Source organism: Dendrobium catenatum, unplaced genomic scaffold (assembly GCF_001605985.2).
Source record: "Dendrobium catenatum unplaced genomic scaffold, ASM160598v2 fragScaff_scaffold_67, whole genome shotgun sequence".
Lineage (NCBI taxonomy): Eukaryota > Viridiplantae > Streptophyta > Magnoliopsida > Asparagales > Orchidaceae > Dendrobium > Dendrobium catenatum.
This window is the reverse complement of record NW_021318529.1, coordinates 139,493-156,365: the sequence shown is the minus strand read 5'-3', so window position 1 is coordinate 156,365 and position 16,873 is coordinate 139,493. Positions and strand designations below refer to the sequence as shown.

Sequence of the window (16,873 nt, the reverse complement as noted above, 5' to 3'; positions counted from 1 at the left end):
GATGTTACTCGTGAACATAAATGAACTGAACGCATTAATGTTCATGCTTATTTATTTAAGGATCAAGTATTAAGAATGTTGTTCAAGTTTGTTTGTTTAGTTAGTTAAACGGTCATAAACAATCTTTAATCGAACCAATCAACAAGTAGCTCGTCGAACATTTGGTTCACTTGCAACCCTAGTAGAGCAATTCTTATTTGTTGACCCTATTATAAAATTTGCTCGTTTCACTGTAAGGAACCATTACTTATTTCAAAAATTTTGTATTTTTATATTTTTTAGACCAAATTAAAAATGAGGATAATTTTATATTGATAAAACTTTAACTGCATAACTTTTGATATGTGATAGATTTCGTCAATATAAGTTAATTGACTATAATATATTAAAATTTTATCGATTAAATTGGAAGGTATGATTTTCGAAGTAATTGTATAATAGATAAATTTGATAGATTTTTCTGCATGTTATGAATTACTATGAAAAAAATGTTGCAATTACATCTAAGAGAGGCAAGATGGAAAGTTGTTTGCTAACATGGAAGATAAAGACCGATACTAATAGGTTCACAATTGGGCCTAATTAAGACTAATATCTAACTAGGTGATAATTGAGATTGAGCAATACAAATTAATTGACAATTTGGCATTGATTAAAATTGATATAAAACTAGGCAATCATTGGGTTGGAAGGATGAAAATATCAAATTAAAGATGTTACATTTATGATTGCATTTACATAATAATATATTGAACTGATTGATAGATAGAAATGAAATCGTGCTTGCGTTCATATTAATACAACATAACATGGCATGCTGACATTACTCATTGAGTTATAATCCTCTTTATTGATTTTTTTTATAGCTTGATAGATCTATTTTGACTTTACTGATCATATTAATTTTATTATTAGATTTTGAGATTTTAGATTGCTCATATTAACTATAGATTGATACTGGTTACAACAGAAACACACATATTGATTATATTGTCTTGCACTGAAATGGTGATAGAATTTTAGTTACATGTTGGACTTTTTAGCTCATTATATGAATTTTAATGATTTCAGGTCAAGAAAGGGGTTAGAATCATGACCAGTGATAACAATAAAAATGTTCATGTTATTCTTTACATTTTATTATGTATTTTTTATCCTTTTGTAGTCAGGAGATTGTGATAAATTAGTGATTGTAATGATTTCCTAATTGGTATAAATATCATTTTGGCTAATGAATAGTAAAAATATTTTGATGTTAATTATTTTAATTTATTTCACTAGTTAATATTTATAATGATGATTTATAGAAGCTCTAAAATATTCTTAAAATGATAAATAGATAATTTTTCTAAATGTAATTCTAGGGAATGATAACTACATGGTAACATATTTAGAAGTAAAAAAGGTGTTTTTCTCATAGAAATTTTTTTTTGAAAAACAATAATAAAATAGTAGTCAAATAAAAATTAAAACAATTAGAAGCCGCCCTAAATAGACCTTAAGGATTTAAAGGCCTGTTTGGGACAAATTTATCATTGCTTTACTTTTTAGGTTGCTAAAAAAATTTATTTAACAATTGCTTTTTTAGCTACTTTTTATTTATTTTTTCTAAATTTCGCTAATGAAAAAGTACTTGCAATCACATAGCTTTTTTTTTTTTTTTCAACCAAAAAAACATATATTAATAAAAGAAAAGACAGTTACATCAGAAAATGACCAGATAGCAGAGAAAGGGAAATACAACCACATATGGCTCAGTATAACGACCAAGACTTCCAGCATCCCTGTAACCTCGCACGGACCGTCCATACGGAGAAAATAGCGCCCATAACCAACAAAACTCGTCGAAGAAACTTGCAATCACATAGCTATTTCATTTTTTTCACAATAATTTCATAACCAACTTAGCTACCGCATTTTTACTATTCTTCAAAATTTCTATAATGAATAATTATTTTTTTCAAATCAAATCAACTAATTTATTTTTCACACAATAATTTCACAATCAACTTTATAAAATACTGAACTATTTCAAACATATCCTAAATCAAAGTTCGTCATAAACTTAAACAATAAACATGGTAGATTTTGATAATCTTATCAGATTATCAAAACAAGATTTCATTTGGGCGGCTTTTTATTACTTCTTAATATTAAAATTTTTAATATTAAGAAGCAATAAAAAAGCCTGCCCAAATGAAGCCTAAATCTTGGACTAAAATATTAATATCCTGCATCACTGTCACCCCACACATACTCTACCTATGCCTGTAGATGCTCATCACGTTCAATATGAAAGTTCTATGAGGTAACAGTATATGATAAGAAAAGTCTTCTAAATTAAAATATAATGCCGAAATTATCTATTCTGAAACAAAATCATTTGCAATTTCATATTACTAATTTACTAATCGTTGATATAAATAAAAATCCATTTAGGCTTTGTTGGGGACAGTTTATACTTTTCTATTTTTGCTTTTTAAAGTTATTTTCTCACCCATAGTTTCAGAACTAATTTTTTAAAAAATAACTTTTAAAGGAAAAAAAATTAAAAAAAAAATGAAAAAGGTGTTTTCCAAAGGCATTATTTTTTACTAATTACTTATCTTATCACAAAAAAATAAATTAAAAAGTTCTTACAATTCATCCTTTTTTTATAAAGGTGTCGTAAAGCTGTTATGGGGAAGCAGCTTTTTTTTTTTAATTATTGAAAGAAACAACTTAATATCACAAAAATTTATTAATAGCAATAAAAAAATTGTAGTCAAATAAAAATTATGATTAAAGTATAAAAAACAACTTTCTTACTGTTTTTTAAAATAACTTTTTAGTACAAAAATTTCTTAAACTAGAATTTTTTTACTAAAAAACTGTTTTAGAAAACAGTATGAAAGTTATCCCATAGAAAACATTAGCTATTATGATATACAAAACCGCCTCTAGCAATTAAGAAGCCACAATATAACATCAATTCACTAATATAGATAAATGATACAATCAGCTATATACTTTTAGTAATTGCATAATATCTCAAATGCATTATCTGTTAATGTTGATCTCTCTGTAATGCCCAAAGAAACAAAAAAAAAAATACTTAAAGAATTACCTCTTCCAGTGCCCATACCCGATCCTTCTGTTAGGTTGGGTCCACTTTCTCCTCTGACTATGTAGACAAGGGACTATGATGACTTGAGACGACGGAACCATGAGTTCTTGATCGGGTCCATCATCCATTCCCCCACCATCTGCTTTAACGTACAAGTTGTTAAAATTCCTAATTTTAAATATAAAATTTTCAAATACTAAACTCATGCTACTACTATACACCTGATATCCCATATCTACGGATACAATATATTCATTGACGACTAGCCTTAATCACAACTTTTCTCTCGTGATCGGAAGGGGTAATTAATTATATGGGTTTGTGCCTATAGGAAATCAGAACTCATATCATAAAGTCCTTGCAAAATGAGGAGAAAATCTCTAGGTAATGCCTTATCTACGAACCCAATATGACTTCTGAAAATTTACACTGGAACATAATCCGTTAAAGCTCTCTCGAAAGCAGGGGAGGCCGGGGCGTGAATTTTCGGTGCCCACAATTAAATTAATTTTGCATAATTTTTTTAATAAAAATTTCATTATTAATGTTAATTATTTTAATGCATCTTTTATTTTGTATTTATATGCATAAATTATTAATTATTTAATCTATATTTAACCTTCTTGCTTTCAATAATAGCATTATAATTAATATCTTTAATATAATTATTTTTTGTTATATTTTTATAATTTAAACACATATTACTTATAATATTCTTATTTATGTCCCACATTATAATATTGTGGAAACAAATGGCATAATCTTAATTGTGTAAAGTTATTCAAATAGCCTGATGCAGACATTCAATTTATGGACATAAAACAAGTTGTTTCAGAGAATTGTATTTTCAAAGGCAAACCTAATGGCATCTTATATAAGGAACAACAAATAAAACAATCCATCTGTGTTAATATAGGCCGGTTTAGCAAAAAAAAAATCCAAATTCTCATTGAGAAAGTCTGTGAAATATATTATAAAAGGGACTAAATAAAAGGTAAAATTGTATTTTTTTTCTTGCGGTTTGATTAGAAGTATTTAGAATTTAGGGATATTATCATTCAAGATATTATTTTTTATGTTTAGTTGGAATTAATAAAAATAAAAAAAATTAGTTCAAAATAATTAAAATATCTAGGGCAACAGAGAGGATAGAGGTGGATGAGACGGTGGTTCTGCACGAGCTTTGACGGTGCGAACTGTGGTAGGCATAATGGTGTAGGGCTTCCCGATCGTGATGATGCGTGTCTTCTCTTGATAGTGGCTTCTTAGGGCAGTCTTGTAGGGATTCGTGTGTGATTCAATGGAGGCAAGGGCTTCACATACATGCAAGGGAGTTGGCACGAGCTTAGGCGGGGCTAGCGCTTGAGAAGGGGTGATATTACCTTGTATAGCGCAATATTTTTTTATATTCATTCAATTTGAGCAAGTTTCAAATACATAAACAGTGAATTAAATAATGTATTCTCTTTTTTTTTTCAAAAAAAAAAATCTTTTTTTTTTTAATTTAATTTACTATCAATTAAACACCTAAAACCTTAGAACTCTTGCATTCGAAACGCAAGCCACTTAAAATCCATCTAACTAATGGACCCTTTATGAATCCCGCAGTTCATCTTGGTCTGTTGGTTGGGTATTTGATTATCAATCAAGAGGTCTTGGATTCAAAACTTACGTATGTGAAGCGTGTGTGAGTATGACTTAGTAGCTCAAATGTACCAAAAAATAATTGTGCATATCCTTTGAAAAAAATTAATGGAAAGCTACTTAAATGCACTTTGTAGTGCTCTTCTATTTATTGAAAGGTGTTTAAAGCAATTTGGCTATTTTGATAGTTTAATTTTTAGTAAATTAATTTTTTTTTTTTTTCAAAATTTATAAATCCAATTGAGGAAAATTTTGTACTAAAAAGCTGTTTTAAGAAACATGAAGTAAACTTTTCTTGTTTGGGATGACTTTCTTACTGCTTCTTAAAGCAACTTTCTAGTACAACAAATATAAATCTTTATACTAAAAAATTGTTTTAAGAAACAGTAAAATAACCATCTCAAATGAAGCCTTAATCCTATACTCCCTTACAATGTTGGTCCATAAATATGGTAATAATCATTATATCAAGAATTATATGCACTGATGAATTAAAGCTAACTAAATTTGAAAATTATACCCACCGCTGTTTGTCCGGGTGGTGAATAGTCGGCTGGGCAAAGCTCAGGTCCTTGGTTCGAATCCCTTGGCAAGCAGTGAAAGCCTTAAGTGTTGGCCCGTGTAAATTGATATGGGTTGCATGCTAGGTCGGCCGGGGTTTTCACTGTCCTAAGGACAACGCTTCCTCGTCACAAAAAAAAAAATGAAAATTATAGCATTAATTACTGTAAGGAGAGAGGAGCAGCAATTCAACTACTCCACCTCTGATAAATCGCTCTCCTCTCTTCTTCCTCCTGCTTGAATTAATGAACCCCACCCCTATTGCAAATAATGCCCAAACCAGCACTGCCCAGGAATATCTTTGGCTCAGACTCCTTTTTACCTTTGAACACAACAATACTGAATCATTATGTCTACATATGAAAAGTCTGGTCTCCAAGGAATGGACCACACACATCCATCTTGATAAATCTTCTTGAAGTTGGCCCCACTCAGCTGCCCAATGGTTAGATTGATTTGGGACCAATGAGCCCAATCAACAAATATTTATTTTTATTTTTATTTTTTTATGATTTTGTGACTTAAGAGACAGGATACAAAATGATGCTCAGGTGGATGAGTGGATTGATCCTTAGAGACATGATACGAAATGTGCATATACGTGAACAGGTTGGAGTAGCTCTTGTGAAAGATAAGATTAGAGAGAGTCGTCTTAGATGGTTTGGTCATATAAAACGGCGGCCTTCCGAGAACCCGTTTAGGCAAATAGAGCTATTAGATTTGGCTTATATTAAGAAAGATAGAGGTAAACTTAAAAGACTTGATTAGAAAATATTAGAAATGATATTTCTTTATTAGACTTAAACAAGAATTTGACTTTTAATGGAACACAATGAAGAAAAAGCCAAAAAGGATTCATGTAGTTGACCCCACGTAGTGGGACTAAGGCTTTGCTTGAGACCACTTTCTTACTACTTCTTAAAGGAGCTTTGTAGTATAAAAATTAATTTTTTTATTCTAAAAAGCTGCTTTAAGAAACAGTAAGAAAGCCGTCCCAAACAAAACCCAAGGCTTGATGTTGTTGTTATTGTGTTGTGATTTAACTATTAGCCTGGCTAATATGGCTAGGTTAGAGATCATTTGCAGCACATAAGTTGTCGTCAACCTTACTTCTATTACTTGGCGACTACTTTTGCATGTCTAAGATTTCGTTTGGGACGGCTTTATTACTGTTTTTTAAAGTAGCTATCTAGTACAAAATTTAAATTTTTTTTTACTAAAATATTGCTTAAAAATGCAGTAAGAAAGCTATCTCAAACCAAGCCTAAATGCCAATATAAAAACCATTCATTCCATGGTCCTCATAATATTTTGGAGATCAACAGTAGCTCTAATGCAACCTCTAAAGCAATCAAGCATAAATGCATATAAATGAATCATTTGGCTCTTCCTGATCAGATAGGAATTTAAATGAATCAAATTAACTGATGGGCTGCAAGACAAAAAAACCTACAGGAAGGACATTAATTTCATTTCCTTCTTTAGTTTTTTAATCCCTGCTCAAGAACAGCACAGCCATTATGAGATCAGAAATAAATAAGAAGCCAATCCGCCTTTTTTACATTGAGAAGAACACCAGGCTGTAGCGTTGTCAGTGTGCGCCCATCAATCTGTCAATATAGAGACCACCTCCATCAAGTTCAGCTTGGTATCATTAAATTTGATTATTTATAAAATTATTATTTATTTACATTACTTATATGACCCCACCAGGCTTAGGTGGCTTGGTGGGCGTGCTGTGGAAACCCTCAATCCAAATTCGAATCCCCTCTCATACGGCAACATCCCCTTAAGTGGAGGAAGAATAACTAGTGGTCAGACCTAGTGGGTTGGTGCTGGTAGACCTCATCTGAGAGGAATTATGGACATTGTCATGTTACAGTCACAAGCTGACGTGGTAGCCTGGCCGATCTACCGTTCAAAAAAAAAAAAACATTACTTATATGATCAAGCACAAAAAATAAAAAAAAAATTTTGTATTTAACTAAATCGTATCTAAATATTTATATAATATTTAATATCTGATTATATAAAAATTATATTTTATTTTAAATAAATTAATATTAGTGATATTTTTTATATAATATAGAAATTAAAGTGTTAATAAGAAAATATAAAGATGTACGTATTAGATATGTAAATATATAAGAATTCAGTGGTATATATCATGTAAATGAGCAAATCCCCTAATCTTAATTAAAAAAAAAAATCTTAACAATTTAATTATAACATGCAGTAATTTTTGGCAGAATGCTAATATGATAAAAACAAAATAAAATTTTAAGTGATATGTAAATGATTTTCCCAAACTTTAAATCCTTAACTCCAGTTAAGCAGATATAAAAAGCTTAAGCACCAATGGAAAGTTAAAACTAACTCAGCTTTGTCTTAACTTGCATTATATTTTAACTCAAGAGAGAGTTTATGACTTCGTTTGGGATGACTTTCTTTTTGCTTATTAAAGCAACTTTCTAGCATAAATTTTTTAATTTTTATACTAAAAAGTTGTTTTACGAAACAGTAAGAAAACCGTCCCAAACCATGCCTAAATACCAAACTATGGCTGCCACCTAACTAGGATCCAGCCTTCTCCCAAACAAAGGATGATGAAAGGGGATCTGCAGTTCCTTTTGGCTTATTCTTCTCTCAATTTGTGTTTCATTTAAAAGTCCAGTGAGAAAAAGAAAGCAGTTGAAGAACTTTATAGCATGAAAGCAACCCTTCAGCTCATAGAAGGTTGTAGTTGAAGGAGCTCTTTTGTTGCAGTTCCTCTCGCTCGTGATGCTGTCTTTGTTCCTATCTATAGCTAGATTGTGACCACTTGTCGTATTGTTTACAAAATGAACGATACAGTCTAATAGTACAGTGAAGTTCACTATTTGAGCTGTTGGGGGATAAGATGAGATTCTACTGGGTGCATAGGACAGCAATGGCCTCCAATAAGTCCAGGGATTGGTGGCTTTATTCTCCTTTTGCACTAATCATTTAAAACAGTTTATTAAAACAACTTTTTAGTACACAAATTTTAATTTTGTACCTAAAAATTGCTTTAAGAAGCAACAAAAAAACGTCACCTTAATAACAAATTTATCACTGTTTTTATAAATAGAAGCAGTTGCCACATATGGGCACTCAGAATCCTCTATCTTACAAACATAAATTGAGTAGTGAGTTAGTTTAGGCTTCGTTTGGGACTGGCTTTCTTCTTGCATCTTAAAACAATTTTCTAGTACAAAAATTAAAATTTTTGTACTAAAAATCCGCTTTAAGAAGCAGGTAGAAAGCTGTTCCAAAAGAAACCTCAGCCTCAATCACAGCATTTGTTTTGCCAATGACTAAATGCAACTAAGGAAACTCAACAAACAGAACCATGAGAAAAAAAAAAGGTTGCAGCAGCAGAGAACAAGTTGAAATCACTACAAAATCACTTTATTTATATTTTCTTTCTGTATTATTCATAAACTTTGTACAAAAATCAAACAAATCCAGGAATATATGGCTCGCCTTTGTTGTAAGAATTATCATAGAATTAAAGAGAGACCATCATGGTGTCAAAAGATACCTGAATCTGAAATCATATGGAAGCACTTGTACTGGCTGTGGAATTAGGCTCCTCCTACCCATCTCAACTAATTTAACTGCATCGCTCCTGATTTCATTTGGCAGCTGCAGGCAAATCCAGTCCATAAGTGATTCGATGTCCTTTGCAAAATCTGACATGTACCAATCCAAGAGCTTTGGTATTGCCAATCTATTTGATTTTGATAAACCAACCGCGGCTTGCAAGTAATCCCTCTTAGCTTCCTCTAGCTGCTTCTCTACTTCACAAGCAGTGTAGATTCTCACCTACACTTAAAAAACATACTTCATAGTGTCACTGATTGCATTGCGAGTCATAAGTTTTTTTGAAACAAGCGATAGGAGCAGGTGGGACTCGTAAGTCGGAGAGATTATTCTGTGCGGATATTGAACACAGCTTACCGTCCAGAGGTGAATCAGGTGCAGCCACATCATCTAGTACCGAGCAGTACCGAGCCGTGGTACCGAGTAGGAGGTGATGTGGCGCATTTTCATTGGACTCTAGACGACGTTCGGTGTCCGCATATAATAATTTCTCCGTGAGTGCCTAAGTGGATGCAGCTCAGGATATTGGATGTTCAAATTTTTTTAAAAAAATTTACTTCGCATTTCTTTTGCTTCAAATAAACAGGAAAATTTTAATGCAATACGCTATAAACACTGCCAATCAATCGAACAACTTCTTAAAATGATTAGTTCAACTCTTTAAGCTAGCTTTTTTCCTTAAAGTATAAGCAGCATTTTCAAAAAGCTGGTTACATAACACATCATTAAACCAATACAGTAAGAAAGGAGAAATATAAGGTGAAAAAATGATAAATAAGCATCATGTGACATCAATCATATCAGTGGCAGTCACTTTACGGAGAAATTATTTTGTGCGAAGACCGGACGTAGAACGCCGTCCGGAGATCAATCAGAATGTGCCACGTTAGGGGCACCGAGCCGCAGTACCAAACATTACCGAGCAGTAATGAGCCGCGTACCGAGCCCATGGATGACGTGACACATTATGGTTGGTCTCTGGATGGCATTCGGCATCCGAACATAATAATTGATCCACTTTATGGCTCGGGAATATATGAAGTTACAATAATATAGAAAAAGTAAAATTAAATTCAGACAACTTACCGCAGGGGAGGACCAACTTCCACATGAAAGTGCAAATGTTACTAATGGCTCAGACCAATCCAACCCGAACATGCTGCTCCTTATCACCTCACTGCATTTTAAACCCTTGGGTGAAATCTGTAAAGTGGAGCCACAAATGGTAATTATTTTCTCCGCAATAGAAAGATAAAGTCCTTCAGGAAACTTGGAGCAGGTCCACTCACATGTTTTGAGTTGCAAGGCAATCTAAGCATGAAGTGCTCAATAGTCATTGCACTGAACAAATGTCCACCTACATTCACCTTTGCCTGAGTATATTAAGAATAGGTAAGTAAAAAAGAAGGATGAATATATTAAGAATAGTAAGGTGGAGAAGAGAAACAAGCAGGTCAAAAACCTTTGGCATCAATGCAAAGACCATCTCTGCAGTGGTTGGTAGACCATTCTCTAGAAATGTCTGACAAACATAGAAGAATTTTATAAATACAATGATGAAATATAGTAATTTTTCAAATAAAAGTCTTTTTTTAATATAAAAGAAGCTCATTCCACATAAAGTAAATTTCAGAGAACACCACAAGTGGACAACCCAAAATACAAAGCAAATAACCCCCATAAAAAAGATGAAGACCTCTAAGGGAAAAGAACCAAAAAGGGGGCAGTGGCAAGACGGACTCAGAATAGGAGACATTCTGCACTCGACACACAGATGTCCGACCAGGACCATCCATAGGAGGCAACAATCATGTACACAAATAACCTCGAGAGCAACAACCAACATCTCCCATCCAAAAGAAGAGCCACCAAAATCTAGCCAAAATCAGCGATCCCACCACCAAGGTAGCCAGCAAGCCAAGCACATCTAGGAGGCGAGTAGGAGCCTGCCCCATCATTGTCCATTTACCCGAAACAATCCAAAAGCACCAATTACTAACCACAATAGCAAAACCAATGCAGCCAAAAGAGACAAGAAACCGTGAAGGGCACACCATGCAAAGCAAAAGGCCAGCAACACAACCGAAGAACGAAAGAGAACAGAATAAGGCAGAATAAACTTACATTCATCATGCATGAATTGTATATATTTATCCAGAATGCAAGCTTTTGCTGATGAGTAAGCTCTGAAATATCAACTGATGAAAGCTTTCTGAGTAGTAACCTAAATTTAAACAAAACATTTAACATATAAGCCATGAGAAAATTGCTTAGAAAAACTGAAGAGTTAGGAGATAGATTCTAGTGCACGAAACTCACTTTAGTTTACGAGTTAAAAATGAAAATTTTGATATCAGATTTACATCACTTGAGCTGGAATCCACTTCTCTCAGAAGTTTGTATGGTCCAATGTCCCTTTGTCCAAATAGTTTGCAAATATCATAAGGGTCCAGAAAGTATACATCCTGATAAGAAGAGTCACACGAACCTGATACTGATGGACACATCTCACTCTCTATTGCCACTGTGTCTTTTGGCAAGCTAATACTCGTGAAAATCTGCAGAAGGCATCTCAAGATTTCCTCTGATAATTTGTTGGCACCATTTGCTTCTTCACATGCCACTCTATCTCTGTTACCTCTCTGAAATAACAAAGCACTCATTAATTTGCAAAGTAGACAGTTTATAAAAATTAAACCGTTCAAGAAGACAAATCTTGCTTCTACTTCACCTCGGAATCCAATATTCTTGAAGCATTATTTACAGGGGAATGTTCTAAATTCTTGGTGGAATGCATATTTGATTGATTCTCTTTTCCAATATAGTCTTCAGGTAATGAAAAATTGAGTTTCTTTGGAACCTGCTTTTCATTCATGAACAGTTTAGAAGAAGGATTGGGATTTGAACAGGGAATCGAGGGAGAAGAGCTGCTGATTGCAGAAGCACTTGGATGGATTAACGGACAGTGAGATTTTGTCAGCTCTGAATTGTTTGTTTTCTGTGAAGGAAATCGATCAAATCTCAAATCGAATCCATTTTGAATGGTTGTTTTTGATGAAGAAATATAGAAGGCCTCCTGATAGAGACTTTGCCGAAAATTCATGACTTGCCCTTCAAGCCTAACCACCTCTTCCTCCAGCACTGCTACTTCAGCAACAAGTTCTAGAGTCTTGGGATAAAGTGAAAGAGTGAAAATTCAGAGCCATCTCTCCAAGAGAATGGGGAAAAGAAAAGAGCTAAAATGGGTGGAATATATTTACATATGAAGGGAGATAAGAAGGCAGGCGAGGAAGAGCGCCCAAGGGCCGAGTAAAAGCCCTTCTCAAAGCTCTGTGCACATTTTCTTCATGCTTGAGCTTCTTCCTCAGCTTATCAACCTGCAATTTAATCAGATTCATGAAGAAGATAAGAAACAAGGAGAACTATAAAATAGGAAGAGAAAGAACTAAATTCATTCATGAAAGTATTACATCTTGTTCCAAAGCAATCTTCTTTTCTATTCTCGACGTGCATCTCTTTGGGCCATTCCTTGAATTTGTTACCTTACTGCTATCCTCCACTACCATCTTCTTCTCCTCCATCTGTTTCAGTAAGACAAGTTCGCAGGAGAAATTTGAATTATTGGCCATGGATTGGCATGTAAATCACCTATATGTTTTACATTTTTTTTTCTTGTTTCACCTGATGTAATTACTATGAATTTCAAAATTAGATGAGCTCGATAATTTGATTTTTCACATGTAAATGAAAGTGAAAGTGAAATCACAATAAAATTAACTATGTTGAACATTACAAAATCAGCATTATCCCATGGCATTCAAAGCCTGGCAAACAATGGTTAATCTCAGTGAAGCTCTTGCCAGAAATATCTCTGGCAAACTAAGAAAATTAGGAATTCAGCAAAAATCGATTAAAAAATATTAAACCAAAAAGAAATAAAAATTCAAATTGGAATATTTCGAAAGAATTTTAAAAAATAAATGTTATAAATTCATAAAAAACAGGACAAGAAGTTCGACAAAACAAATGAGATTGCTTGCTAACCAAATAAATTTAAAAAATTCTTAAGGCATCCGCTTGCTTTCTCATCCGAGACGCGAGAATTCTCCAGAGAAGAGATGGCAAGCGAAATTGAAGAACCTATTGCGATGTGGAATGAAAATCCTCAACTTATTTCAAACAAGAACTCAGGAAGAAGATCATCTGATAGTGAACAAAAAAAACTTAAATGGACTAAACAAGAGCCCAACTAAAAAGTTTAACTAGAGGTGCTAACGCAGCCCTTCGCAATTCACAAATCCCAAAAAAAAGGAAAAAAAAAAGAAGGAAAACCAAGAAGAACGAAGAATGTCGAAGAACAGATCCATTACAATAATCACACAACAACAGCTCCAATACTATTCGAGGAGTAATCAATAGATTCAAAACCAAGCAAAAAGCAATACCAATGTCGGATTTCTGCCTAAGATTCTTTCTTTATTGTGCTTCGGAATTTCTCTAATGCCATTCTTCGCAATCCGTACTCTGTTATTCATTTTCTCACCTCCTCACTTTACTTGCCAATTTAGCAATTGAAAAGCAACCTCGCCGCTAACTCCCTGGAAGAAAGAGAGAGAGTTAACTATCCATTCCAAATCCCAATAGCAGATTAAATAAGAGCTATAAACCCCAAATGGAGACAAACAAAGAGAAATCATTAACAGTCGGCATGGAGACCTTGAGAGAAGAGCTATATCATTCCTTTCCAACAGTGGGAAGATTAAATGCTAGAGAAAAACAAACAGAGATCAAAGACACCAATGAAGCGAGAAGAAGGAAGAGTTCAAGAGCTCGTCTTCTTCTCTGTTTCTTCTTCTATTTATTTCCCGAAGGTTTGCGACCTGTGAGCTTTTATGGCTATTGGTCTGAAAACGGCGGAAGGGCCGTTCAGTAGATTGTATTAGTCTCACCGCGGAGTAGTGAACCTAAGTCCAGCTGGGCACGAATGCCACGTTGGGCTAATCGTTACAGAGGACGCCGTGGCCCCGATGTGCACGTGCCACGCGGGACATCATTAGCTAGCGTGGGCATCAGAACTTCGCATCTCGGGTGCGCTTTTTATATTTCCGGGCTTTTCTGGCTGGACTTTAAATAGCCTTTTTTTTTTTAACAATTTAAGTACAGTTTTTGCAAGAACTTTTTAAGAGTATTTTATAAGATTTTTAAGTATTAGCTTACTAAAAAAAAATCTTACGGAATGCTCAAACCGGTTTTCAATTGGTGATGTAATTGAACCGATCAATCGGCGGCTACGGTTTAAATTTATGAATTTTTGAAGAGCAAAATTTGATCAGCTAATACTATGAAAAAATTATTACATGTGGTGTCCTGATAAGTTTGAAGGCCAATCAGAATGTGTCACATCATTCAATACACTCGTCTCACAATGCATAATGCATTGGATGGCATGAAGTGTTTGGATTGACCTCTGTATGTGATGTAATTGAACCGATCGATCGGCGACTACAGATTAAATCTATAAATTCCTGAAGAGTAAAATTTGACCCGCTATACTATGAAAAAATTATTACATGTGGTGTCCTGATGAGTATGGAAGCCAATCAAAATGTGCCACATCATTCAAAGCATTCGTCACACAATGCACAATATATTGGATGACATGAAGCGTCCAGATTGACCTTTGGACATGATGTAATTGAACTGATCGATCGGCGGTTACAATTTAAATCTATAAATTCCTAAAGAGTAAAATTTGATCGGCTAATACTATGGAAAAATTATTACATGTGGTGTCATGATGAGTCTGGAGGCCAATCAAAATGCACCACATCATCCAATGCACTCATCACACAATACACAATGCATTTGATGACATAAAGCGTCCGAATTGATCTCTGGACGCGTTCAGACACCGTACAGAATAATCTCTTCTAACTATGAGTTAATGACTCTTGAGTTGATTCATTTGAGAAACATTAATATAAATGTATTTCTAAATTGCATAATTCACCCCTCTCCCAATTTCTTTAATTTCAATGCAAATTTTGCATTTTTTTTATTGATCTTTATTACAACTCCATGAATTCATACTACTCTTTTTCATTGGAATGAGTGCACTTATGAACAGGCTTAAATAGATTAATTTGAGTTTAAATATGATTAATTAATTAAAATTAAGCTTGAGTCAATGGAGCTTAAGTCAATGGTACAAAAATTGACTCAACTTATTTAATTTGATGTGAACCACTACATGTATAGATGCCCTAAATGCGATTATATATGTTACACGCCGAACTCTATAATAACAAGACAATCTTTCGATGCCTATTACAAATCATTAACCATTGTGCATCATGGTGCACATATGGATACTACCTACAAACATTTTTGTGGGTTCTTGATAATTTTTTTTTCAAATAAATGTTATATAGTCGGCAATCATTATTCATTTGAAGCTAATCTTGTTGTGTAGCATCTATTTAAGGTGGCTATACTAGAGAAATAACCCTTGTTCTCCTCCACCTAAAACCTCAAGGGGCCATATATAAAATTTCTCAATCTCATATTCTTTCTCTAAGTCTACTACATCACCAATGAATCTTTTCAAACTTCAAGAAAGACTAGTTTGCCTCTTTTCCTTTTAAGATTCATTCTTAAGTAAACTCTACTCATTATCATCTCATTCTCTAACAAGGAATGAAAACAATTGTAACCATTGCTTTAGCAAATAGAATGCTTCTCTCATCTCATAACAAATTGTAGTGTATTTATGCTATGAAAAGTTACTTATCACTCTCGAAATTGACTCCATCTAAATCTTTATGGTATGCATGAGATTCAACTATATGGGTTATCTTCAATACAATCCCTAAAGGCATACACCCATCCTTTGATCAACTCCCACTAACTTCCATTCATTCATCAAGCTGGTTAACTCAATCTATTTAACATTCTTAAAAAAAAAAAAAAAACACAATCTATTTAACACCCACTATCTGCTATTTTTATATTATAGGAATTGATAGTTAGTCAAATAGATTGAGTAGATTAAGGTGCATCATTTTATATACATAATTGATTGTATGTGTAAATTATTCAGATATAATTGTGTAAGTGAACAAATGTTATGGATCTGCCAGTCCAAGATGTACCAAATTAGCATAGTGCAACTCCAGTATCATCAAACACTATTAAGTAGCTAGCCAGTGTTCTGGCACAAGTAATGGGAGAAACATGGAGCAAGCCATCTAGAAGCAAGGAAGAAGAGGTGGATAGATACTTGCAGTCATTTCATAAGTTGAAGCCCCCACTATTCAAAGGAGTTGTAGGACCAAAACTATAGAAGATTGTTTGCTAAGGATAAAAAAGATATTTGACAATATGTAGTGTCTAGAGAATGAAAAATGTATTATTGACTATGTTTATGTTTGAATGAGAGGCTGGTAGATGATGGATTGGACAGCAGAGACTAGATGAAGTATATAATATAAATATTTAAAATATTTTTTTTAAAAAAAGGTGTAATATAAAAGATATTTGACAATATGTAGTGTCTAGAGAATGAAAAATGTATTATTGACTATGTTTATGTTTGAATGAGAGGCTGGTAGATGATGGATTGGACAGCAGAGACTAGATGAAGTATATAATATAAATATTTAAAATATTTTTTTTAAAAAAAGGTGTATTATCCTTTTTCTTAAATGACTTCTCTAACATATGATTGCTCAATTTACTACCCTCTACCTCCATGGATCATTGAGTCAAATGGCTATACATTATAGTGGTTTGATAAGCCAAAATATCTAGTATAATGATCTTACTACTACTTTAATTGTCTTCATGCTCTCTAAAAATTTCATTATGTACATAAATAAATGAAAATAATAATTATTTTTTTTCTTTTAAAAAGAAAGAGAATGTACATATATATATATA

General features: G+C 33.3%; 2 protein-coding genes across 4 annotated transcripts in view; both read right to left on the bottom strand.

The window, feature by feature from the left end:
* Positions 1–7,888: 7,888 nt before the first annotated feature.
* On the bottom strand, positions 7,889–13,780 carry LOC110115578. Of its 3 annotated transcripts, XM_028695186.1 has the most exons (11): positions 13,652–13,780; positions 13,381–13,533; positions 12,196–12,516; positions 11,667–12,104; positions 11,255–11,577; positions 11,060–11,159; positions 10,398–10,457; positions 10,225–10,308; positions 10,022–10,138; positions 8,874–9,157; positions 7,889–8,288 (listed from the first exon to the last, which is right to left on the bottom strand). In XM_028695186.1, the coding sequence occupies exons 3-11, from the start codon at positions 12,331–12,333 to the stop codon at positions 8,273–8,275; spliced, it is 1,560 nt and encodes a 519-aa protein (XP_028551019.1). In that variant the 5' UTR covers positions 12,334–12,516; positions 13,381–13,533; positions 13,652–13,780; the 3' UTR covers positions 7,889–8,272. The 3 variants fall into 3 exon arrangements, with proteins under 3 accessions (XP_028551019.1, XP_028551015.1, XP_028551025.1); XM_028695182.1 differs by lacking the exon at positions 7,889–8,288 and having other exon boundaries at positions 8,636–9,157; XM_028695192.1 differs by lacking the exon at positions 7,889–8,288 and having other exon boundaries at positions 9,029–9,162.
* Positions 12,725–16,873, bottom strand: part of LOC114579705 (protein argonaute 2-like) — a 4,968-nt gene continuing 819 nt past the window's right edge. Inside the window, exon 2 of the mRNA XM_028695148.1 lies at positions 12,725–12,814. Within this exon, the coding sequence (XP_028550981.1) occupies positions 12,725–12,814 (90 nt within the window). The remainder of the gene's footprint in view (positions 12,815–16,873) is intronic.

Excerpts from the sequence above, each read along its gene's own strand:
- LOC110115578 (XM_028695182.1), bottom strand. The coding sequence starts at position 12,333 with ATGAATCTGATTAAATTGCAGGTTGATAAGCTGAGGAAGAAGCTCAAG. Across the intron at positions 10,458-11,059 it reads ACAATTCATGCATGATGAAT|ACATTTCTAGAGAATGGTCT; the intron begins GTAAGTTTATTC and ends TATGTTTGTCAG. Across the intron at positions 9,158-10,021 it reads GAAGTTGGTCCTCCCCTGCG|GTGAGAATCTACACTGCTTG; the intron begins GTAAGTTGTCTG and ends TTTTAAGTGTAG.